The 26,703-nt window shown below is 36.7% G+C and overlaps 1 protein-coding gene across 14 annotated transcripts in view; it reads right to left on the bottom strand.

Moving 5' to 3' along the window:
- Nucleotides 1–26,703, bottom strand: part of HDAC8 (histone deacetylase 8) — a 245,363-nt gene that overhangs the window by 67,425 nt on the left and 151,235 nt on the right. Inside the window, exon 10 of one of the 14 annotated variants that reach the window (XM_016943144.4) lies at nt 24,268–25,521. The exons of the other annotated variants lie outside the window; for them this stretch is intronic. Coding sequence (XP_016798633.1) covers nt 25,444–25,521 — 78 coding nt within the window. The 3' untranslated portion in view covers nt 24,268–25,443. Of the gene's footprint in view, nt 1–24,267; nt 25,522–26,703 lie in introns of those variants that run through there. 14 annotated transcript variants of the gene reach the window in all.

Consider the following 26,703-nt stretch of genomic DNA (forward strand, 5'->3'; position numbering starts at 1 on the left):
TTTATAAAGAAAAGAGGTTTAATTAGCTCACAGTTTTGCAGGCTGCACTGGAAGTATGGTGCCAGGCATCTGCTTGGCTTCTGATGAGGCCTCAGGAAGCTTACAATCATGGCAGAGGGCAAATGGGGGGCTGGCACATCACATGGTGAAAGCAGGAGCAAGAGTGATGGGGGGAAGTGCCACATACTTTCAAATAACCAGATCTCATGACTCACTATCACGAGGGTGGCATCAAAACATGAGGGATCTGCCCCCATGATCCAATCACCTCCTACTAGGTCCCATCTGCAACACTGGGGATTACAATTCAACCTGAGATTTGAGTGTGGACAAATATTCAAACTATATCACACTGTATACTTGAAAATTGCTGAGAGTAGATTTTAAATGTTTTCCATTATAAGAGTCTTTATCTCTTCTGCAGCTCCTACTCTGAAAGTGTCAGAGAGTATTCCTCTCCATTCTTCATTTAAAAATGATATTGATACATACAAAATTCTTAATATATGTAAATCATATTTGTATGTAATTTCTACATGTAAAATACTTAATACATACGTAAGTTATGAAGCCTAATAATAGAATAAGCACCTGTGAACTTACCATTGACCTTCAGCAATAGAACATGACCAGTGCCATTGATGCTCCCTGCACACTTCCTCCACCCTAGAGGTACCCTGCCTTTCTCCCAGAGGAAGCCACTATTGAGAGCTTCTAAAAATCACTCCCTTGCATTTCTTTAGTCTTCCCACATATACAAGTATCCTAAACAAGATACTTTTTAGTTTTGCTTGGTTTTGAACTGTAAATATTGGTATCACACTAAACTTCTTTTGCAGTTGTTTTTACACAAAATTATGTGTCTGAGAATCTTTCACATTGTTACTGGCATCAGTTCATTCATTTTAATTGTTTCATAGTATTTCACTGTGTTACCATACCACAAATATCTGTTGTTTCTAGTTTTCTTGCTATTCTGAACAATGTTGCTATAAACTTTCTTTATAGTACACCTGTGCAAGTTTCTCAAGTCTATTTCTAGGGGTGGAATTAATGAGTTGTAAAGTATACACATGTTGAAATTTCTTAGATAATGCCAAATTGTTTCCCAAGTTGGTTGTTTAATATATACTCCCATCAGAAGTCTTCACTAACTGCTCCACATCATCACTAACACTTAGTGTTGTTTAAATTACATTATTTTTTTTCCAATCTGGTGGATTAAAATGGAATCTCATGTTGTTGGTTTCTTTGGTCATTTATTGTGGTTTTAATTTACATTTCCCTGATTACCGAGGAGGTTGAGCATCTTTTCATGTTTCTTGGTCATTCAGGTTTCCTCTTCTGTGAAAGGCTTGTTCATATCTTTTACTTGCTTTTCTTCTGGATTATCTTTTTTTTTGTTTGTTTTTTTGAGATGAGGTCTCCAATCTGTTGCCTAGGCTGGAGTGCAGTGGCGCGATCATAGCTCACTGCAGTTGCAAACTCCTGGGCTTAAGTGATCCTTCCACCTCAGCCTCCTGAGTAGTTGGGACTACAGGCATGAGCCACCATGTCCTGATAATTTTTTTTTTCTTTTTTTTTTCTTAGAGATGAGGTTTCACTATGTTGACCAGGTTGGTCTCAAACTCTTGGCCTCAAGCAATCCTCCTGCCTCGACCGAGATCTCTAAGTGTTGGGATTATAGGTGTGAGCCACCACGTCTAGCGGGATTGTCTTTTTATGTATTGGTATATAGAAGTTTGTAGCTTCTGAATGTGAGTTATATGAGTACTAAAGATGTTCTTCCACTTTGTGGCTTTTTCACTTTAGGGGTTTTTTTTCTTTTTTTTCTTTCTTTTTTTTGTGAACAGAGTCACTTCATTTTAAGGTAATTTAATTTATTACTCTCTTCTTTTATAGTCGGTACTTTATGTTTTTTTTTTTTTTTTACAGAAATTATCCCCTATCCCAAGACTAGAGAAATTATCCTGTATCAGTATTTCTTTGTGAGTAGGGAAGTTACTAGCATTTGGGGCAGGACAAATAATATGGGGCTGGCTGTTACGTCTCAGGACACCTAGCATCCCTAGACCCTGAGTACTAAATGCCTCTAGCACTATTCCTGTCATCATAACAATCTAACATACTCTATATATTTTCAAATGTTCTGTAGATGGTGGTACTGCAAGTTGAGAACCACTGAACTATGTTTTCTTCTAAAAGTATTTAATATACCTAGAATTGAGTTTTGTGTTTGGTGTGAGGTAGGAATCTAATTTTATTTTTTCTGTATGGATAACCATTTTTCCCCAACATGATTTATTAAAGAATTCACTCTTTCCTTGACCGATCTGCAATGCTACCTGTCAGATATCAAATTTCCAAATAGGTATAGGTCTATTTTCAGGTTTTCTGTTCTGTTCCATTAGCCTATTTGTTAACCTGTGCACCAATATTACACTGTTATAAATACTATAGCTGTATGATAAATCTTAATATCTGATAAGAATAAGTTATTGTTGCTCTTCAAGAATGCCTTGGCTTTTCTTGCACTCCCATGTCAATTTTAGAACCAGCTTGTCAAATTTCATAAAAACACCCTGTGGGATTTTTATTGGAATTACAATGACTATATTGATTGATTCAGACTATATATTGATTGCAAAGGATATCTTTACAATACTGAGTCTCCCTACCTGTGAACAAGACATAGCTTCACTTTGTTGCCTAGGCTAGTATCAGATTCCTGGCTTCAAGTGATTCTCCCACCTTGGCCTCCCAAAGTGCTGGGATTATAGGCATGAAGACACTGTGCCTGGCCTCTCCATTTCAATAAAGTTTTATAATTTCTTCCTAGCACATTTTTGTTTGATTTATTCCCAGACACTTTATATTTTTATTGTTATATTTTTAAACTGCATTTTTGATTTTTATTGCTGTTGTATAGAAATGAGACTTATCTCTTTACATTCTTTCTTAAATGTATATCAATCAGACCTTTTCACCTAGCTCCATCAAAACTGCTCTTGTCAAGGCTACCCATGACTACACTGTTGCTAAATCCAATGGTCAATTCTCAGTTCTCATCTTACTTGATTTCTCAGCAGCATATGACACAGTTGGCCACTCCCTCTTCCTTGAAACACTTTCTTCACAAGAGGACAACACACTCTTCTAATTTTCCTCTTACCTCATTGGTTATTCTCTCTCAGTCTTCTTTGCTAGTTCTTCCTCATTTCTCCAACATTTTAATGTTGGACTGTCCTAGGGATCAGTCTCTAGATATCTTCTCTTCTCTTGCTATACATACTTCTTTGGTGATCTCATCCATACTCATAGTTTTAAAGTCTACCCATATATTAACTCCCAATTTTGTAATGCTAGTCTAACTTACCATCAGGATCAATCTATCCATCCATCCACATTCATTTATCTTTTTTCCTTCTACCTACTTGACATTTCCAACTCAACATGTCCAAACTGAACTCTTTATCATCTGAAACTGCACCTCCCACAGCATTCTCTCAGTTGCTCACGCCATCATTCCAGTTGCTCAGAACAAATCTTTGAGTCCTTGTGTTCCCTCATCCCACACACAATATGTGAGAAAATCCTACTCACCTTACCTTCAAAATACATACAGATTCCTACCACTTCTCAAAGTCTACACTGATATTATCCTAGTTGAAGCCACTACCATCTTTTAAAAAATAGCTTTATTGAGATATAATCTACATACCCCACAATTCACCCATTCATAGTATACAATTCAATGCCTTTTAGTACATTCATAGGGTTATGCAACTCTCAGCACAATCTAATTTTAGAATATTTTGGTTTCCCCTAAAATAGACCAATACTTATCAGCAGTCATTCTCCATTACCCACCTCTCACCCCCCTGAATGTTGCCCTCGGCAGCTACTAATCTACTTTCTGTCTCTATGGATTTGCCTATTCTAGACATTTCACATGAATGGAATAATACAATATGTGGTCTTCAGCTTCTTCACTCCTGTTTATTGCCAAATAATATTCCACTGTATGAATATAGCACATTTTATTTACATATTGATCAGTTGATGGACATTTGGGTTATTTCTACCTTTTAGCTAATATGAACAATGCTACTACGAACATTTGTGTACATGTTTTTGTGTGAACATATGTTTTCATTGGGTATACACTTAGGAGTGGAATTGCTGGGTCATAAGGTAACTCTATGTTCAACCTTTTGAGGAACTGCCAAACTGTTTTCCAAAGCAGCTGTACTTTTACATTCCCATGGGCAGTGTATGAGTGTTTCGTTTTCCCACATCTTTGTTCCACTTGTTATTTTTTTATTTTTTGAGATAGGGTCTCACTTTGTCATCCAGGCTGGACGCAGCAGTGCAATCTTGGCTCACTGCAACCTCAACCTCCTGGGTTCAAGTGATTTTCCTGCCTCCACCCCTCAAGTAGCTGGGACTACAGGTGCACACCACCATGCCCAGCTAATTTTTTTTGTAGAGATGGGGTTTTGCCATGTTGCCCAGGCTGGTCTCGAACTCCTGAGCTCAAGTGATCTGCTGCTTTGGCCTCCCAAAGTGCCAGGATTACAGGCATGAGCCACTGTGCCCGGCCACCACTTGTTATTATCTGTCATTTTGATTGTAGCCATCCTGGTGGGTGTGCACTGGTATTTTATTGTGGTTTTGATTGTATTTCTCCAATAACTAATGATGTTGAACATCTTTTCATGCCCTTGTTGGCCATTTGTATATCTTCTTTGGAGAAATGTTCATTCAGGTTCTTTACCCATTTTAAAATTGGGTCATCTCTCTTTTGAGTTGTAACAGTTCTTTACATGTTCTAGATACAAGTCCCATATCACATATGATTTGCAAATATTATCTTCCATTCTGTTTTGGTTACTGTAGCTTTGTAGTAAGTTTTGAAATCTGTAAATAATAACAGCCTCATAGAATTATTAGGAAGTGTTCCTTCCTCTTTCATTTTTTGGAAAAAAAGTGGAAGAATTGCATTTGATTTTTCTTTAAACATTTGGTAGAATTAAGCAGTGAAGCCATCTAGTCTTGTGCCTTTCTTTGGTGGCAGGTTTTTTTTGATAACTAATCCAATTTGTTTAATTATTGTAGGTCTATTCAGATTTTCTTTTTCTTCTTGAGTCTTAAGTTTTGGTATTTAGTGTGTTTCTAGGTATTTGTCCATTTCATGCGGGTAGTGTAATTTGTTCACGTACAATTGTTCATTGCATTCTGTTATAATCCTTTCTATTTCTGTAAGATCAGTGGTAATTTTCATTTCTGATTTTAGCAATTTGAGTCTTCTCTCTTTTTTCTTAGTCAATCTACCTACAGTTTTGTTAATTTTGTTGATCTTGTCAAAGAATCAATTTTTGGTTTTATTGATTTTTCCTTACTGTATTTTCTATTTTCTAGTTCACTTATTTCTGCTCTAATCTGATATTTCCTCCTTCTGCCTGCTTTGGGTTTAGTGTGTTCTTTTCTTTTCTTTTTTTTTTTAGTTTCTTAAAGTAGAAAGTTATCAATTTGAGATTTTTCTTTGTTTTAACATAGGCCTTTATAGCTACAAATTTCCTTCTGAGCACTGCTTTAGCTGCTTCTTGGTATGCTGCCTCTTCATTTTCATTCATCCGAAGTATTTTCTAATTTCCTTTGTGATTTATTCTTTGACCCATTAGTTATTTAGAAATGTGTAGTTTATTTTCTGCATATTTGTGAATTTCCCAAATTTCCTTCTGTTATTAATTTCTACTTTTATTCAATTCAGAGAACATATTTTATATGATTTTATTCCTGGCCTATGGTGCATTCTGGAGAATGTAATATTCTGTTTGTCTATTTCTTCCTTTTTCTGTGTCCATTCTGTCAGTTATTGCATCATGTATCTTGGGGCTCTGTTGTGAGGTGCATACATGTTTAAAATTGTTATATCTTTCTGACAGATTGACCCTTTTACCATTATGAACTGTCTGTTTCATCTCCAGTAATTAATTTTGTTATAAAGTCTATTTTTTCATATTAGTATAGCCACTCCAGATTTTTATGGTTGTTGTTTGCATGACATATCATTTTTCATTCTTTTACTTTTAACCTATTTGCATCTTTGAACATAAAGTTTGTTTTCTGTAGACAGCAGATTGTTGGATCTTGCTTTTTGAAAAAAATCTCATCTGACAATATTTACCTTTTGATTAGATTGTTTAATCTATAATCATTTAATGTTGTTATCGATATGTTTGGATTTGCACTTCCATTTTGCTTTTGTTTTCTATATGCCATATACCTTTTTTGTTTTTTGATGATCTTCTTTTGTATTAGGTGGTTATTTTTTTCTGTAACATTTTAATTCATAATTTAAAAATTACTTATTTTTGAGTTATTTTCTTAGTGGTTTCTCTAGGGGTTACAATATATATCTTAACTTACTAGTATCTACTTCAGATTTATACTGAGTTCCAGTGAAATATAGACACTTTACCTAGCTTCACTGCCTCCCTCTCTTTTTGATATTATTGTCATACATACATATACATCTATATAGGTTATGAACATAAAAATACATTGTTATAATTATTATTTTATGTAATTTCATCTCTTTTAAAAAGGCTGAGAGAGCTAGGTGTGGTGGCTCATGCCTGTAATCCCAGCATTTTGGGAGGCTGAGGCGGGAGGATCACCTGAGGTCAGGAGTTTGAGACCAGCCTGGCAAATATGGTGAAACGCCGTCTCTACCAAAAATACAAAAATTAGTTGGTTGTGGTGGTGGGCACCTGTAATCCCAGCTACTTGGGAGGCTGAGGCAGGAGAATCGCTTGAACTCGAGAGACGGAGGTTGCAGTGAGCTGAGATTGTGCCACTGCACTCCGACCTGGGCGACAGAGCCAGATTCTGTCTGGCTGATGTGGGAGGATCACTTGAGCCCAGGAGTTCAAGACCAGCCTGGACAACACAGTACCTGGGTTATGGGATCAATTGTACCCCAAACCTCACCATCATGCAATATATCCAGGTAACAAACCTGCACATGTACCCCTTGAATTTAAAATAAAAATTGAAATTTAAAATATAAATGAATAAATAAAATTGTTTAATGAATAAAATAAACAAAAACCTTTAAAAATATGTTTTTAAAATTTCCAAAAGTGTATTTTAAAGAAAAAGCTATATATTTAGATTTATTTATTTTTGTCCTATTTTGGGCTATATGTTCCATTTCTACCATGTTTTGCTGTGCTGTGTTTTTGCTGCTTTATTGACTTTTTAAAATTAATTAAGGTTTATTTTTCCTCATTCCATTTCCTCTCTTCTATCAGTTTGGAAGATACTCATTCTTTTTCCTATTATTTTAGGGTTGCCCTTGGAATTTTAACATGCTTACTTAATTTAATAAAGTTTAGAGTTAATATATTTGTCCCCTTTTCAAACAATATGGGGACCTTTAGAATACTGTGATTCTAATCCATGACAACATGACTTGCTATTGTAAAGCCTTTAAATTCCATGCTTTTTGTCTTTTTTTAATCCCACAAATTAGAAATTATTAATATCACCCACATGCTTAACTTTTTTTTTCTTAGCCAAAGTCTTTTCTTTCTTGTATCTCAGAACTTGCTTTTTGGATAATTTTCCTTACTTAGTGAGAAAGTATTGGTGGTAAACTCTTTAAATATTTTTTATATTAAAATGTTTTATTTTGCCTTTATTCCCCAAAGAATATATAATTTTAGGATGAAATTATTTTCTCTGAGCACTTTCAACATCATATTGTAATCTGGCTTACATCATTGCTTATTGAGAAGTCAGCTATCAGTCTAATTGTTCTTTTGTTCATGATCATTTTTTTTCTTTCTAGTTTAAGATTTCGTCTTTGTCTTTGTTGTTCTGTAGTTTGATTATAATGTGTGGAGATATTAATTTCTTTTTTATTTACCTTATCTGGAATTTCTTAGGCCTGAATCTGCAGATTGTTGTTTTCAGAAATTCTGGAGAAGATTCAGCCATGGTTTACTTTAATATTCTTTCTATTATTATTATTATTGTTATTTGAACTTTTAAGTTCAGGGTACAAGTGCAGGTTTGTTATTGAGGAAAACTTGTGTCATAGGGGTTTGTTGTACAGATTATTTCATAACCGAGGTAATTAAGCCTAGTACCCATTAGTTATTTTTCCTGATCCTCTCCCTCCTCCCATACTCCACCCTCCATCCTCTGATAAGCCCCAGTGTGTGTTGTTTCTCTCTATGTGTCCATGTGTTCTTATCATTTAGCTCCCACTTATAAGTGAGAACATGTGGTATTTGGCCTTCTGTTTCTGCATTAGTTTGCTAAGGATAATGGCTTCCAGCTCCATCCATGTCCCTGCAAAGGGCGTGATCTCTTCTTTTTTATAGCTGCATAGTATTCCATGTACCACATTTTATTTATCCAGTCTGTCATTGCTGGGCATTTAGGTTGATTCCATGTCTTTGCTATTGTGAATAATGTTGCAGTGAATATACACGTACATGTGTCCTAGAATGATTTACATTCCTTTGGGTATATACCCAGTAATGGGATTGCTGGGTTGAATGGTATTTCTGTCTTCAGGTCTTTGAGGAATTGCCACACTGTCTACCACAATGGTTGAACTAATTTATACTTCCACCAACAGTGAATAAGCATTTCTTTTTCTCTGCAACCTCACCACCATCTGTTATTTTTTGACTTTTTAATAATAGCCATTCTGTGTATTTTTTCTTTCTAGAATTCTAAGGAGATAAATGTTGAATCTTCTTTTTCTGTCCTCCGTGTCTTTTAACCATTCTTACTTTTTTCATCTCTTTGTACCTCTGTGCTGTATTTTGTGTAATTTTTTTCAGACCTATTTTCCAGTTTACTAATTTATTTTCAACTGATGTATAAAGCTTCATTGAGGTTTTTAATGTCAATTACTGTATTTTTCATTTCTATGTATTCTGTTTAGTTATTTTTCAAATCTACCAGGTCATTTTTGATAGTCTCTTGCTCTTTGCTCTCTACCCTTATTACTTTAAACATATTTAGCATAACTGTTTTATATTCCATATATAATTTCTGTATCTAAGGTCTGGTTATATTTTGTCTTTTTTTTCCTGTTGACTTCTCCTTCCTGGTAGTTAGTTTTCTTGTGTAAATTGTGATTTTTCATTGTGAATTAATTTTTGTCAGAACCCTCTGTGGGATTTCCATGAGGTCTGGGAGGGGTACATTCTTCCATGAAAGATTTCTATTTGATTTTTCTTGGTGCTTGAGGCATTACACAACTAGGTCTACTTTATTTATTTATTAATTTTTGAGACAGGGTCTATCTCTGTTGCCCAAGTTGGAGTGCAGTGGTATGATCATGGCTCACTACAGCCTCCACCTCCTGGGCCCAAGCAATCCTCCAACCTCAGCCTCCTGAGTAGCTAGGACAATAGGCATGTGTCACTACACTGGGCTAAGTTTTGTATTTTTTTTTGTAGAGATGAGGTTTTGCCATGTTGCCCAGGCTGGTCTCAAACTCCTGACCTCAAGCGACTCTCCTGCTTCAGCCTCCCAAAGTGCTGGGATTACAGGCATGAGCCACTATGCTCTGCACAACTAGGTCTACTTTAAATTAAAATTCTTGGCTTGTGGCTTTTTGGACTATTCACATAATGTATATTCAGACTCCAAACCTAGTTGCAGGCTGGTGCCACAAAATCTCAGTAATAATTTTTTTGTTTTGTTTTTAATTCTACCCAAAGCTAAAGCCAAGACAAAAACTTTCCTTGCTGTCAGTCCCTAGGCCTGTGCTGTCTAACATAGTAACCACTAGTCACATGTGGCTATTAAAGTTAATTAAAACAACATTAAAAATTCAGTTCTTTAGTTTCACTAGCCACATTTCAAGTGCTCAAAAGTCACATATGACTAGTGGCTACTGTATTGGACAGTGTAGATATGGAACAGTTCCATTATCACACAAAGTTTTACTGGATAGTGTTGCTCTAGATCATCTGAAACTACATATGCCCCCAGGGTATGTAGTGGCTTCAGAGCTAGGTTACACCCTTGAACAAACTTCTGTCAATCTTTGTCTTAAGTCAAAATTCTACAAGTACCATGTGGTAGACAGAATAATGGCTCTCCAAAGATGTCGAAGTCCTAATCCTCAGAATTTGTGGATATGCTACTTTACATGGCAAAAAAGACTTTGTAGATGTGATGAAGTTAAGAATCTAGAGATGGGTAGGTTACCCTGGATTGCTTGGGTGAGCTCAATGTAATCACAAGGGTTCTCATAATGAGACAGCCAGGTGAGAAGGGGTCCTAGAGAAACTCCAGCTGGCCTGCGCACTGGGAGGAGTGTGCACCGGGGTGAAGCCACAGAAGCTCATGCTGTTTGCAGCGGGGAGGAGCCTGGTCCCTATTCTTCCTGGGTGGAACCTGAGATTTAATCTGTGAGGCAGGAAACCTATACTAGAAGGACTCTCACTCTGCTGAGTCCCTGTTCCCCTTTTTTTCCTTTTTGCCCAATAAATCCCATTATTCTCACCCTTCAAATTGTCTGTGAGCCTAATCTTTCATGGCCATGTGACAAAGACCCCATCTTTAGCTGAACTAAGGAAAAGTCTCACAACAATAAGGGAAATAGGGAAGCAGGAAAGACACAGAAATGCAATGCAGTGACAGAAGCAGAAGTTGGAGTGATGCAATTTGAAAATGGAGGAAGGAGCCATGAAGCAAGGAATGCAAGAGTCCTCTAAAAGGCAAGGAAATAGAGCCTCCAGAAGGAATGTAGTCCGCTGACTGATTTTAGATTTCTGACCTCCAGAGCTGTAAGAGAATAAATGTGTATTGCCTTGAGCTACGAAGTTTGTGGTAATTTGTTGCAGTAGCAATAAGAAACTAATACAGACCATGAAAGGGACCAGTTAACAAAGACTCTTTTAATATATCAGAAACACATGGGTGCCCAATGGTACTGAGTTATCATTCTTATATCTTCTCATTTCCCCTTCTTATATTTTTATTTGGCTCTAAGAGTTTCAAGGCCCATGGCAAGCAGAAAGTTTAGGAGAGCAAATGATGTGAGAACCTACACTTTCATTCATTTGTTTGACCAATATAAATATATACTGAGTGTTTATCATGCTCCAAGTACTGTTCCAGGTGCTTAACATATATCAGTGAATAAGGGAGAAAAAATCCTGCCCTTTAGAATCTCACATTCTAGGGGAGGGACAGAACTGATAAATAAAAAACATAGTAAGTAGGTAAATTATACAGTATGTTTAGATGCTCATTAGTGCTATAGCTGAAAAAAATAGAAAAAGAGTGATTGGGAGTGGCCAGGGAAGCGAGGATAGTCAGCTGTAGGATTAAATATGGTGGTTAGAGTAAGTCTCATTGAGAAAGCAACAACTGAGCAAAGACTTGAAGGAGGTTAGGGAGTTACTTATGTGAACATCTTGGGGAAAAGCATTCTTTCTTTCTTTCCTTTTTTTTTTGAGAGGAAGTCTCGTTCTGTCGCCCAGGCTGGAGTGCAATGGCACTATCTCGGCTCACTGCAACCTCTGCCTCCCGGGTTCAAGTGATTCTCTTGTCAGCCTCCCGAGTAGCTGGGATTACAGGTATGTGCTGCCACACCTGGCTAATTTTTTGTATTTTGAGTACAGATGGGCTTTCACCATGTTGGCCAGGCTGGTCTCGAACTCTTGACCTCAAGTGATCTACCTGCCTTGGCCTCCCAAAGTGCTGAGATTACAGGCGTGAGCCACTGTACCTGGCCGGGGGGAAAGCACTCTAAGCAGAGAAAACATCCAATGTAAAATATGAAAGTGGGGGTATGCCAGGTATGTTCCAGAGACAGCAAGTAGGGCCTATGTGGTTGGGTGAGAATAGTAGGAAATGAGGTTAGAAAAGTGATAGGAGCCAGATCATGTAGGGTGTTGTAGGCCACTGCAAGGACTTAAGCCTGGTATTGAGGAGGACCCCTGATTTTTAGGGCAGACAAGAGTACAATTAGCATAACACTCAGAATATAGGGAAAGAAATATAGGTATAAGAGAATGGATGAATTTCTACATGCTGAGTGGTGAGCTGACTTCCTTCTGAGAACCACACTTTCACATTCATTTGCTTTTGGACTTTTCTACATGTATATTCGTGACTCAAACTCAAATTGCTCTAACAGAAACTAAAGTATTTTCTTTCTTCCTCTTCTGTTCTCTGTCCCAGTTAATGGTATCCTAAGTCAGAAATCTTGAGAGGCATCTCTCTGCTTTCTCTTGCTCCATCATGTCTAATTAGACTCCTAACACTGACAGTTTTACTTTATAGATGTCTTCTTCTCTCTTCCCTCTGCCTTCACGTTGGTTCAAGCTCTCATCTCTCACTGGACCATTTTAATCACCTCTGCAATCCTACAACCTGTCTACCAACTTTACTGTAACTGCCACAGGTCCAAAACAGATCGAGTTACTCCCTCTGAAAGATCTCTACAGGCTCCCTACTGCTTATAGAATCTTGTCCCAATCTCTCCCTCCAGCCTCGTTTTTCTAATAAGCTTCTCCACCTTCTCCATGCTCCAGCCATACTGAATTTATCATTGTAATTCAAACATATTCTGCCCTATCACATGTACTTGAAAAACCAACATATGCTAACTATTACTTTTATATAACAACGGGTTCCTTCTTCCAAGAATGCCCTTACTCCTTTCTTCAACTGGAAAACACTTAGACACCTTTCTAATCAATTCAAATGCCACTTCCTCTGTGAAGTCTTTCTCAATTCGCTCAATAGGATTTGTGGCTACTTTCTATGTGTACCTCCAGCATTCTGTAAGTGTACAGTCCCTGTAACACTTCATGCAATGCATTGTGATTATTTGGTTACAGGTCTGTCTCCTCCATCAGACTGTAAGCTCCTTGAGGGCAGAGACCTTGTCCTACTGATTGTTTTTCATCCCCAGTGGCTAGTACAATGCCTAGCCCAAAAGAGGTATTCAATCTTTACTTGTTGAAATAATGAATTAATAACTAAAATGATTCAGGACAAATATCTAACTGTGCTAGTCAATTAGAAAGAACAGAAGAAGACAGAATTTTAAGCACAAGGGAGCTGGCCTAAACTTTCAGAGATGGGAGGGGTAGCTCTGACTTTACTGAGCTACAAAGGCTAAAGATTGAAGGTGTGAGCTAGGTTACAATGGGAACAATGGGAGACAAGGGCAAACAGGAAGGTCTGGGTGGAGCTAGCTGAGGAAGTGCTATGAAGCCACTGTCCAAGTCTGGATTTTCATTTTAGTGAGTAGAGAGTTGCTGAAGGGTGATTGGAAACACCGTTAAAGTGAAGCCATAAAAAAATGACCTGTTCTGAGAGCTGGGAGGAGGCAATGAGGCCAGCCAGAGAGCAGTCACAATAACCCAGAGCAGACTGGGCATGGCAAGGAGAGGCAGATTTAGGGAGCTGTACAAAAGGACCAGGCTGGATGTGGCTGATGATCCCATATGGGAGAAGACACAAAGGTAGTGGGAATTTCTGAAGATTATGAAAAGTAGAGTAGGTGCAGAGAAAGAAGATGAAATCAGTGGTTGGGAAATCAGCATTCAATTATAATACAAAAATGACCTCTTATCAACCTGGCCTCTCTGTGCCTTAGTTTCCTCAGCAGTAAAACAAAGAGGTTCCACATTCAAAAGAGTCATAGATCTGTCAATTCTACTGCAAAAATGTTTCTTGAATCACTCTCACCATCTTCCTTGCCACTACTCTAGTCCAGGGCCACATCTGTTCTTATCTGGACTACTGGATTAGCCTATATAGTGGTCTCTTGTCCCAGTACAATATGGTCTCCACACAACAGTCAGCATCATCTTTGAAAAATCTCAGTTAGATTATATTACTCCTCTGCTTAAAAACTCTGGCTGCTGCTGAACTTAGAAAGTCAGAATCATGCTCTGGCCTACATGGCTCCCACATGATGAGGCTCTTGCCTACCTCTCTGACCCTTTCCCACCTTACTCTTCTCTCACTCAATATGCTCTAGTCACACTGGCATTTTTGCTTTTCCTGGAGTGTGGTCAGCTCTTTCCCACCTTTTCTTTCTTTCTTTTTTTTTTTTTTGACAGAATCTTGCTCTGTTGCCCAGACTGGAGTGCAGTGGTGCAATCTCGGCCCACTGCAACCTCTGCCTGCCGGGTTCAAGCAATTCTCCTGCCTCAGCCTCCCAAGTAGCTGGGACTACAGGCATACACCACCATGCCTGGCTAATTTTTGTATCTTTAGTAGAGACGGGGTTTCAACCTGTTGGCCAGTCTGGTCTTGAACTCCTGACCTTGTGATCCTCCCACCTCGGCCTCCCAAAGTGCTGGGATTGCAGGCATGAGCCACCACTCCGGGCTGCTCTTTCCCACCTTTTCATATGCTGTTCCCTCCGCCTGGAATGCAGCTCTTTGTTTGGCAAAGTTCTTTACGTCTTTCATACTTCAGACCTAGAGTTGACACCCTCAGAGGGGGAAGTTCTGACCTCTGCATCATCTGTTTATTGTCTTCTTAGCACTTATCACAATATGTAATTATTTTATTGTGTTTAGTGTTACTCTCCAATTAGATTACAAATTCTAAAAAGTAGGGACCATCTGTGTACTGTTGTACCTCTAGTATCCAGCAAATAGTGAGAGGTCAACAAACATTTATGAATAAATAAATGAATAAATGAATGAAAGGGGCAATAGATGCAGAGTCAACTAGAAATGGAGTAATGAAGAAAGAGAAGGAAAATAGATTTTAAAAAGCATTTGATTGAATTTTGAGAATAGCATATCTAGTTTCACTGAGCTTGTAGTATAAAATATTAACAGTGATTGCAGACAGTAAGAGGACTCATGCTCCAAATCAGGGAGAATCGCCAAAGCTTGGGCCAATGGAATTCAATTCAATTCATCAGACACTTGTTGAGCATTTACTATATGCTAGGCTCTATGCTGGGCACTCATTGTGGGGAATATAATGATGAATACATTTATACTTTAAGAATTTTATTCAAGAAACTAGAAATATGGGATAAGGATGTACAAATGATAATAAAAGACAGAATTTAATCTAACAAATGGCTCCAAGAAATGGCTCTGGGTGTTCAGAGGAAGAGGTTTAGGGAAGGCTTCAAGGAAAGTTATTTTGGCTCTGAAGTCAACAAGTTTCAGTCCACAATGAAATAAGAGCACAGACAGTTTCTTCTGTTCTTAAATACTTCTTAAGAGTAGGACGGAAAGCAAAATATTTTTAAAGACGATTTTTGAGGTAACATGTTAGAGGGGAAACAACTAGACTTGGAAGTTTTGACTCTGTCACTCACTATTTGGGAGACCTTGGATACTTTGCTTATTTCTTATTACAAATGGTTATTGAGGGGCTACTATGTGCCAGGCTCTGTATGTATACCATTTTATTGAGTCATTTATCTTTCATAAGCTCCAATTTTCTCACTTCCCTTTGAAATGTAGCAGCCTAGATTTCTGGTTCCCAAACAATTGGTACTGGGTACAAGCTTATAGGTATTCCTTTCTGCCTTCAGGTAGCACCCACACTTCTGCACTAAAGCAACAGACTAGGTTTTGATAATATCCTACAGGCACTTTGGGTAGGGCCTTTAGGATAGTGCACTTAGAATGTACTTTGGGTATTTATGAGATGGGGAAAATGGGTGAAAAAGTTTAAGAAATGAGCCATGAATTTATTTTTGGCAATGTTGGATGAGCAAATTTTGAAATGGAGAACAATGGGTCCTGCCTGCCATGGTACCCATTGTATATTGGGAAATGGAGATATTAAGGTATCAAGAAATGACCTCACTAAATTGTTACAAATGTTAAGATAAACTATGATGTGGGAAATTGTAACATGACTGTCTTGAGGTAACCCTGTACAGACAGATGCTTTAGATGATGGGCAAAGTGAGCTGTGTAGACAAAAGAAAATATGTGAGTGTGTCTTCAGGAATGACCATGGAGAGGGTTGTCTATTTCTTGATGATGGCTTCTTTACTTCTTTAGTCAGAACTATTCTTAGTATGGAGGAGAGCAAGTTTATCGGGTACCTAGGTTTGATTTTTAAAAAAATCTCTGGAGAACATCCAATTCCTTTTGTTTTAATTGTGTGCTTACCAAGCAGCCTTCTGGTCTGTGTAACTGGTTTTTTTATTATTATTATTATACTTTAAGTTTTAGGGTACATGTGCACAACGTGCAGGTTAGTTACATATGTATACATGTGCCATGTTGGTGTGCTGCACCCACTAACTCATCATTTAACATTAAGTATCTCTCCTAACGTTGTCCCTCCCCCCTCCCCCCACCCCACAACAGGCCCCGATGTGTGATGTTCCCCTTCCTGTGTCCATGTGTTCTCATTGTTCAATTCCCACCTATGAGTGAGAACATGTGCCACGTGGCACATATACACCATGGAATACTATGCAGCCATAAAAAATGATGAGTTCATGTCCTTTGTAGGGACATGGATGAAGCTGTGTAACTGGTTTCTTGACTGGAATGACCTGCCAGCCTGGAAGGCCTTATGCAGATAAGGAAAGCTTTGTCTTGCCAAATATATTTGATATGGTTTGGCTGTGTCTCCACCCAAATTTCATCTTGAATTGTAGTTCCCATAATCCCCACGTGTAATGGGAGGGGCCCGGTGGGAGGTAATTGAATCATGGGGGCGGTTACCTCCATGCTATTCTTCTGATACTCAGTTCTCACGAGATCTGATGGCTTTATAAGGGGCTTTCTCCTACCTTTGGTCATTCTTCTTCCTGCTGCTGTGTGAAGAAGGATGTGTTTGCTTCCCCTTCCACTATGATTGTAAGTTTCCTGAGGCCTCACCAGCCCTGTGGAACTGAGTCAATGAAACCTCTTTCCTTTATAAATTACCCAGTCTCAGGTATGTCCTTATAGCAGTGGGAGAATGGACTAATACGATATTGCTTACAATAAATCACCTTCTTGAGGTCTGCTTTATAAGTCAGTCTCTGTGACATTGGAAGCATGGATTCATCCCCCAGAGACTCCTCATCTCATGATGGGACTGAGAATGGGAGAGAAATGTGTAGTGGCAAAACTATAGAGTGGACTGGCCTGGGTTATCTATTGGTAAGTGCTGCTCTCCTATGAGGTCTGGCCTGAAGCAGCCACTGGTTTTACCCATTAAATTACAGCAATAATAGCCCCTTACATTTGTTCAGTGCTTTTACCTTTCAAAGCACTTTCATGTATTTTATGTAATTTTATCATTTAATCTATTACATCTTCTTTGGGTCACACTGCTTGTAAAAATACATTTGTAGAGCAGTGGCAAAGAGACCAAGAGAAGCAGTAATATTGTCAGTATGTTGAAAAAAAGTCTGTCTATGATGGGGCCTTGACAAAACAACTCAAAGGAAATAAGTGTAGTCGGAGTCTAGGCTGCAGTACGGTGACCCCAGAATTTGGAGATAGGCTTAGAATGGTTGTTAGAGTGAAATAACTAATACAAAGTCATTATTGTAGATGTGTTACTGATAGAGACTTAGGAAATCTCAAATGTAATCAAGATAATCAGGGTGTATCTGTAGGATCAGAACGTACTTGAAGAAAGTTGCAATCTAATCAGCTTTACTGTAAACTGTGTGAAGAATAATGTGTTAAAGAAAGGTGGTGCATGAGTTATTTGAAAAAGAAGAATTAAAAAGTAAACATATGTTACTGTTTGTCCAACACCTCCCACCCCTAACTGTGCAGAGAGGTGGGGAGGAATGGGGGAGGGAGGTGTGTCCACTTGTGCAGTGGCTGGAGAGCAGAAGGAGCCCAGTAGACCATACACATGATGGATGCAAATATTGTGGTCCTTAAGGCTGTAGGCTCAATTATGAAGCAGATTTCTCTATGCATGGGCTTCACCATTGCACTTTCTTCACTCTGACTCCATGTTTATCAAGTAACTTTCTGATTTTCTATTTTAGTTTCCTAGGTTCCTTGATCCTGGGAAAGAAATGCATTTACATGAGCTCAGACTATTGTTCGGTTACCTTACAGGTATATCTTCCATTGTAAATTAATGTAACTGCAATATAGTTTATATGTCTTTTCCTCCCAATTGTTTTTATTTTGAAAACTTTCAAATCTATAGAAAAGCTGCAAAAACAATATAATGAATTTCTACTTACTCTTAAACTAAATTTACTAATTTGCTGATAGATATCAAAATGCTTCAGTACTATTTATTGAAAAGGCTGTCTTTCCTCCATTGAATTGCTTTTGGACCTTAGTCAAAATTTAGTTGGCCGTATTTGTGTGGGTCTATTTCTGGGATCTCTCTTCTGTTCCTTTGATGTGTCTGTTTCTTTGCCAATACCACACAGTTTTGATTACTGTAGCTACATAGTCTTAAAATTGGTAGAGTGAGTCCTCCTGCTTTATCCTTTTTTTACAAAATTGTTTTAGCTATTCTAGTTTCTTTGTTTTCCCACATGAATTTTACCATAATCTTGTCTATATCTTCAAAAAATCATGTTAGGATTCTGATAGCAATTGTCTCAGACCTGTATAAATTTGGAGAGAACTGAAATCTTTACTATGTTGAGTTCCAAGCTATGGCCACAGTATGTCTCTCCTTGTAGTTAGATCTTATTTGATTTCTTTGATCAGCGTTATAGTTTTCAGCATACATATCCAGTACATGTTTTGTGAGATTTACACATAAATATTTCAGTTTTTAAAATCCAATTGTGAATGGCTTTGTATTTTAAATTTTGGTTTCCATGTGTTTGTTAATAGTACATAGAAATATGTTCATTGATAGTATATAGAATTGATTTTTGTATGTTGATATTGTGACCTGCAACCTTGCTGAACTCATTTATTAGTTCTAGAAGGTTTTTGTTACATTCCTTGAGATTTTCTATGTACACAATCATGTTATTTGCAGATAAGGACAGTTTTATTTCTTCCGTTCTGTTTTTTATGCTTCTGAGATGCTGCCTGCTGTGTCTTTCAGATGTCAAAGCTGAGAGCAGAAATATGGTCTTTCTTTTTTTGGTACTGTCTTTGTCTGGTTTTGGTCTCAGGATAATACTAGCTTAATAAAGTGAGTTGGGAAGTGTTTCCTCCTCTTCTATTTTCTGAAAGATTGTGTAGAATTGTTGTGAATTTTTCTTTAAATGTTTGGTAGAATTCTTCAGTGAAATCATCTAGGCTTGGAGAGTTCATTTATTGAGGAGTTTTTAAATTACAAATTCAATTTCCTTAATAGCTACGGGGCCATTCAAATTATTTCGTATTTGGTGAGTTGTGGTAGTTTGTGGCTTTTGAGGAATGAGTCCATTTAATCTAAGTGGTCAAGTTTATGTGTATAGATTGCTGTATTTTGCTAGTATTGCTTTGATACCTGTGGAAGCTGTGGTAAGATCCCATTTCATTCCTGATATTGGCAATTTGTGTCTTCTCTGTTTTTTTTTTTTTTTTGTCACTCTTACTAGAGATTTGTAAATTTTTTTCATGTTTTTGAAGAACCAACTTCTTGTTTCATTGAATTTATTATTATTCTGTTTTCAATCTCATTTGTTTCTGTTCATTATTATAACCTTCCTTCTACTTGCTTTGGTTTTATTTTGCCCTTCTTTTTCTATTTTATTAGGGTTGCAGTTTAATTATTGATCTGAGACTATCCTCTTTTTAAAATTAAGAATGTAGTGTCATAAATTTCCCTCTCAGCACTGTTTTAGCTGTGTCCTACATATTTTGACACGTTGTCTTTTCATTTTAATTGTTTAGTGTATTTTAAAAATTTTCCTTGAGATTTCCTCTTTGATCCATGTATTATTTAGAAGTGCATTCTTTAGTTTCTAAGTGTTTGGCAATTATCCTGTTATCTTTCTTTTATCGATTTCCTGTTTGATTTTATTTTGGTCAGAAAATACACACTGTATGATTTCTGTCTTTTAAATTTGATGAGGTTTATTTGATGACCCATGAAATGGCCCATCTTTATTCTTTAATTTTTAATTGTTTTAATATTAATGTAATAAAATGTATAAAACATAAACTCTACTACTGTGACCATTTTAAGTGTACAATTCAGTGACATTAGTTATAATTACAACACTGTGCAACCATCATCACTATTTATTTACAAAACTTTTCTGCTACTTCATGGGAAAAAGCTGGAAGCATTCCCCTTGAGAACCAGAACAAGACAGGGATGCTTACTCTCACCACTCCTATTCAACGTCATACTAGAAGTCCTAGCCAGAGCAATCAGGCAAGATAAAGAAATAAGAGACATCCAAATAGGAAGAAAGGAGATCAAACTATCTCTGTTTGCAGATGATATGATTCTATACCTAGAAAATGCCACAGTCTCTGCTCAAAAGTTCCTACATCTGAAAAACAATGTCAGCAAGGCTTCAAGATACAAAAATCAGTAGCAATTCTAGACACCAACAGGTCCAAGTTGACAGCCAAATCAAAAACGCAATCCTATTCACAATAGCCACAAAAGGAATAAAATATCTAGGAATACAGCTAACCAGGGAGGTGAAAGATTTCTACAATGAGAATTATAAAACACTACTGAAAGAAATCAGAGATGACACAAACAAATGGAAAAACATTCCATGCTCAGATAGGAAGACTCAATATTTTTAAAATGGCCATACTGCCCAAAGCAATTTACTGTTTCAATGCTATTTCTATGAAATTGCCAATGTCATTTTTCACAAAATTATAAAAACACTGTTCTAAAATTCATGTAAATCCAAAAAGGAGCCCGAATAGCCAAAGCAATCCTAAGCCAAAAGAACAATGCTGAAGCCATCACATTATCCAACTTCAAACTATACTACAAGGATATAGTAACCAAAACAGCATGGTACTGGTATAAAAACAGACATATAGACCAATGAAACAGAATACAAACCCCTGAAATACAGCTGCACAACTACAACCAACTAATTTTTTACAAAGTTGACAAAAATAAACAATGGGGAAAGCATATCTTATTCAATAAGTGGTGCTGGGAAAACTACTTGCAGTAGAATAAAATTGGACCCCTATCTGTCACCATATACAAAAATTAACTCAAAATGCATTAAATATTTAAATGTAAGATTCACACTATAAAAATCCTAGAAGAAAACCTAGAAAGTAGTCTTCTAGTCATAGGCCTACACAAAGATTTCATGACAAAGATGCCAAAAGCAATTGCAATGAAAACAAAAATTGACAAGGTGGAACCTAATTAAACCAAAGAGTTTCTGCACAGCAATAGAAACTATCAATCAAATAAACAGACAACTTACAGAATGGGAGGAAATATTTGCAAACTATGCATCTATAAGGAACTTAAACAAATAAGCAAAAAACACCCAAACCCATTAAAAAGTGGGCAGAGACATGAACAGACACTTTTCAAAAGAAGACATACTAATGGCTAACAAACATAGGAAAAAATGCTCCACATCACTAATCATTAGAGAAATGCAAATCAAAACCACAGTGAGATACCATTTTATACCAGTCAGAATAACTGTTATTAAAAAGTCAAAAAATAACAGATGCTGGCAAGGTTGTGGAGAAAAGGGAATGCTTATACACTGTTGGTGGGAATGTAAATTAGCTCAACCATTATGGAAAGCATTATGATGATTTCTCAAAGAACTTAGAACAGAACTACCATTCAACCCAGCACTCCCATTATTGGGTATATACTCAAAGGAATAGAAATCATTCTTCCATAAAGACACATGCATTCATTATTTTCTTCTAGGATTGTTATGGTTTTAGCTCTTATATGTAGATTGTTGATTTATTGTCAGTTAATTTTTTTGTATATGGTGTGAAGTAGGGGTGCAACTTAATTCTTTTGCATGTGGATATCCTGTTGTCCAAGCACCATTTGTTGAAGAGATGATTCCTTCCCCATTGAATGGACTTGATACCCTTGTCAAAAAACAATTGGTTATAGAGGTAGAGATTTATTTTAGGATTTACGACTCTATTCCATTGGTTTATATGTCTATCCTTATGCCAACACCATGCTATTCTGATTACTATAGCTTTGTATTACGTTTTGAAATTGGATCTCCTAACTTTTGTCCTTTTTCAAGAATGTTTTGGTTATTGGGTTTCTTGCAAGTCCATATGAATTTGAGAATTGGTTTTTCCATTTGTGTCAAAAGGGCTGTTGGGATTTTGATAGGGATTGCATTGAATATGGAGGCTGCTTTGGGTAGTATTGACACCTTAATAATATTGTCTTCCAATCAATGAACACGAGATGTCTTTCCATTTATTTAGGTCTTAATTTCTTTCAGCAATGTTTTGTAGCTTTCAGTGTACTAGTCTTTCACCTCCTTGGTTGAGTTTATTCTATTAGATGTTACTATAAATGCAATTACTTAAAATTTTTCTTTGGATTGTTCATTATTGGTAGATAAAAGCACATCTGATTTTGTGTAATGACATTGTAACCTGCAATGCTGCTGGTTACAGTGTGAATCAATGGTAAATATAACTTCAAAGTTTAAAATGTTTGTGCTATAAAAGACATATCAAGAAAGCGAAAAGACAACCTACAGGATGGTTTTACTTCTTCCTTTCTAATTTGGATTCCTTTTATTCGTTTTTCTTGTCTAGTTGCTCTGGATAGACCTTCCAGTACAACATAGAATAGCAGTGGTAAAAGTTAATATTCATGTCTTGATCTTAGAGGAAAAGTTTTCAGTCATTCACCATTGAGTATGACATTAGCTGTAGGTTTTTCATAAATGCCCTTTTTCATGTTGAGTAATTTCCCTTTATTCCTAATATTTTGATTGCTTATTTATTATGAAAGGGTGCTGATTTTTGTCAAATATCTTTTCTGCATCTTTTGAGACAACCATGTGTTTTTTTTCTTTGTTATATTAATGTGATGCATTTCATTGATCGATTTTATTACGTTAAATGAACTTTGCATTCCTGGGATAAATCCCACCTGGTCATAGTGTATAATGACGTTAATATATGGTTAGATTTGGGTTGCTAGTATTTTACTGAAAGATTTTTGTGTCTATATTCATAAGATACATTGCACTGTAATTTTCTTGTGATTTTTTTTCTGGCTTTGGTATTATGGTAATGCTGATCTCATAGAATGAGCTGGGAAGTGTTCCTGCTTCTTCAGTTATTTGGAAGAGTTTGAGAAGGATTGGTGTTAATCTTCAAATGTCTGGTAGAATTCACCAGTGAAAGTTTCTGGTCCTTGGCTTTCCTTTGTTGGGAAGTTTTCATTACTGATTTAATCTCTTTATTTGTTATAGATCTCCTGACATTTTATATTTCTCCTGAGTCAGTTTGGGTAATTTGTTTGTTTCTAGGAATTTGTTCATTTCACCTAGGCTATCTAATTTGTAAGCATAGAATTGTTAATAGTATTGTCTTACAAACCTTTTTAAAATTTTTATCTCTGTAAGGTTGACAGTAATGTCCCCACTTTAATTTCTGATTTTAGTTATTTGCATCTTTCTTTTTTCTTTGTCAGTCTAGCTCAAGGTTTGTCAATTTCATTGATCTTTTCAAAGAAACAACTTTTGGTTTTGATTCTCTGTACTATTATTCTCTGTACCTATTATTGTAGAACTATTTCTCTCTTCAATTTTGTCAGCGTTTGCTTCATATATTTTAAGGCTCTGTTGTTTGGTGTATATGTGTTTATAATTGTTATACCGTCTCAATCAATTGATCAGTACATAACGTCTGACTTTGACTTTTATAACATTTGTTGACTGAGGGTGATATTAGTAAGCCACCCCACCTCTTTTTGGTTACCACTTGAATAAAATATTTTTTCCAACTCTTTCACTTTCAACCTAATTGCATCTTTGGATCTAAACTGGGTCTCTAATAAATTGCATGTAGTTGGATTATGTTTTTTTTTTTAAATTCATTCTGCCAATCTCTGCCTTTTGATTGGTCACTTTCATCTATTTACATTTAATTTTTTTACTGATAAGGATGGATTTTTGCAATTTTTCGTTTTGTTCCCTCTTTATCTTACACCTATTTGTGTCCCTCATTTCCTCCATTACTGTCTTATTTTGTATGTAGTTAATTATCTGTAGTGAACCATTTTGGATCTCTTCTCATTTCCATTGGTACATTTTAAACATATTTTTGTGGTTACCATGGGATTACAATCAATATCCTAAGCTTATTACAATCTAGTTTGAATTGATACCAACTTTTTTTTTTAATTTTTAAAATGTTTCTTCAACTTTTATTTTAAGCTCAGGTGTACATGTGGAGGTTTGTTACACAGGTAAACGTCTGCCATGCTGGTCTGCTGCACAGGTCATCCCATCACCTAGGTGTTAAGCCTGAATCTATTAGCTTTCTTTTTGATGCTCTCCCTTCCCCAACCCCCTCCTGACAGGCTCCAGTGTGTGTTGTTCCCCTCCATGTGTCCACGTGTTGGGGAAAAAAGTGAGAACATGTGGTGTTTGGTTTTCTGTTCTTGTATTAGTAAGCTGAGGATAATGGCTTCCAACTCTACCCATGTACCAACGTTAATAGCACATGAAAACTCTGCTATTATTCAGTTCCACTGCTTTCTTTATGTTGTTGTTGTCACAGATCATATATTTATACACTGTGTGCCCAGTAACATAGATTTATAATTTTTATGTATTTGTCTTTTTAATCATGCAGAAAATAAAGAGTCAAGTTACAGACCAAAAATTAATAAGACTTGCTTTTATGTTTGCCCATGTAGATTTCTTTACTGGAGATCTTTATTCCTTCATATAGCTTCGATTTACAGTCTAGTGTCCTTTCACTTCAACCAGAAGGACTCCTTTTAGTACTTCTTCTAGGATAGGATTAGTGGTAATAGACTCCCTCAGCTTTTGTTTATCTGAGAATGTCTTACATTTTCACTCAAGTTTGAAGTGCAGTTTTGCTGGATATAGAATTCTTGTTTTACAGTGTTTTTCTTTCAGAACTTTAAATATGTCATCCCATTGTATTCTGGCCTCCATGGTCTCAGATGAGAAATCAGTTATGAACCTTATTGAGAATCCCTTGTATGTGATGAGTTGTTTCTCTCTTGCTGCTTTCAAGATTCTCTCTTTGTCTTTGTCAACAGTTTGATTATAATGTGTCTTGATGTGGGTCTATTCTACTTGGAGTTATTATTCTACTTGGAGTTCATTAAGCCTCTTGGATCCTTATGTTCAATGCTTTTCATCAAATTTGGGAAGTTTTTGGTCATTATTTATTTAAAAATTCTTCTATCCCTTTCATAACCTCTTCTCTTTTTTCTGTTACTCCCATAATGTGTATGTTGGACCACTTGATGGTGTCCCACAGGTCCCTTAGGCTCTGCTAATTATTCTTCGTTCTTTTTTTTCCTGTCCCTCAGATTGGTTCATTTCAATTATCCTATCTTCCAAGTGCACTGATTCTGTCTTGTGCCTGAAGCCTCTAGTGAATTGCTATCCTTGAATTCCAGGAGCTAAAAAAAAAATCCAGACAAGTAAAACACCTCTCCCAGTCTTTAAGGTCCTCTCAAGTCTTTCCTGAACATGCAAGTTTCCCTGGCAATTTATTCACATATTTTTCTATATTTTCCCATATACATGGATACTTTTGTTTGCCCTAATTTCCCAAAGAAGCTCTCCCTATGGCTTTTCTTCTCAGGCCTTAGGTTGTCTCTTGTAAGCCTCAACTGTAACCCTTTGCCTCAGGCATCTGGGTTGTTCATCCATCTTAGTGTTTTTGAGCAATGCCTGGTAATTTTCTGGCCTGGGTGAGTTCTGAGTTAGGTGCAACAGAGATAAGTTCTTTACATCTGTCATTTAGGTAGCCCTCTGACAGGTTAGAGCAGACCTACACAATAATTTTTGAATAAGGTCTGCTGTGTTCCCCCTGGAACCATGGTCCAGGGTCCCACACTGCAAACACAGGCTGCTGTCTTCAATATTGTTGCTGAGCCAGAGCAGGGGCTTAATATAATGTGGATGATGAAATAATCTGTATAACAAACCCCCATGACAGAAGTTTACCTATATAACAAACCTGCACATGTACCCCTGAACTTAAAATAAAAGTTAAATTAAAAAATTATAACTTTTTTTTAAAAAGGAATCTTTTTACTTTTACCCTGAGATGCTTTTTCCTTTAACGGTTCATCCTAGTGGGCATCACACATAGGCCAGGATTACATGGTGCACCTTTAGATCTGACACTGAACTTTTATTTAATTTGAATTTTGTTCCAAGTAGTAGTTTAATAACATGCACATAGTTTACAAAGTCAAACATTAACCAAGTCTTACAATTACACACAGAAGTTCTCTACCTCACCCTTTCCTGTTTCCAATTTTTACTCCCCAGAAATAGCCACATACCACTCTTTTAGCTGCTGCTTCTAGTATTTCCCTCCATATGTTTGAATAACACAGGAAGGCTGCTAGTTATTTTTCAATTTTTTATATGCTCTACCAACTTCCTTCTGGATTCAGTCTCACCACAATCTCCCACATCTATGCACAGTTCACCTTGTCTCATTCTCTCAATTTAATTATTCTAAAATTTTTGGCTAAATTAACATTCAATGTTTAAATTATGATGACAACAAATACTGTTCACAGCTCAGCTATGTACTGTATTATGACTACTTTTACTTCCTTGGACAA

The sequence above is a fragment of the Pan troglodytes genome, chromosome X (assembly GCF_028858775.2).
Source record: "Pan troglodytes isolate AG18354 chromosome X, NHGRI_mPanTro3-v2.0_pri, whole genome shotgun sequence".
Taxonomy (NCBI): domain Eukaryota; kingdom Metazoa; phylum Chordata; class Mammalia; order Primates; family Hominidae; genus Pan; species Pan troglodytes.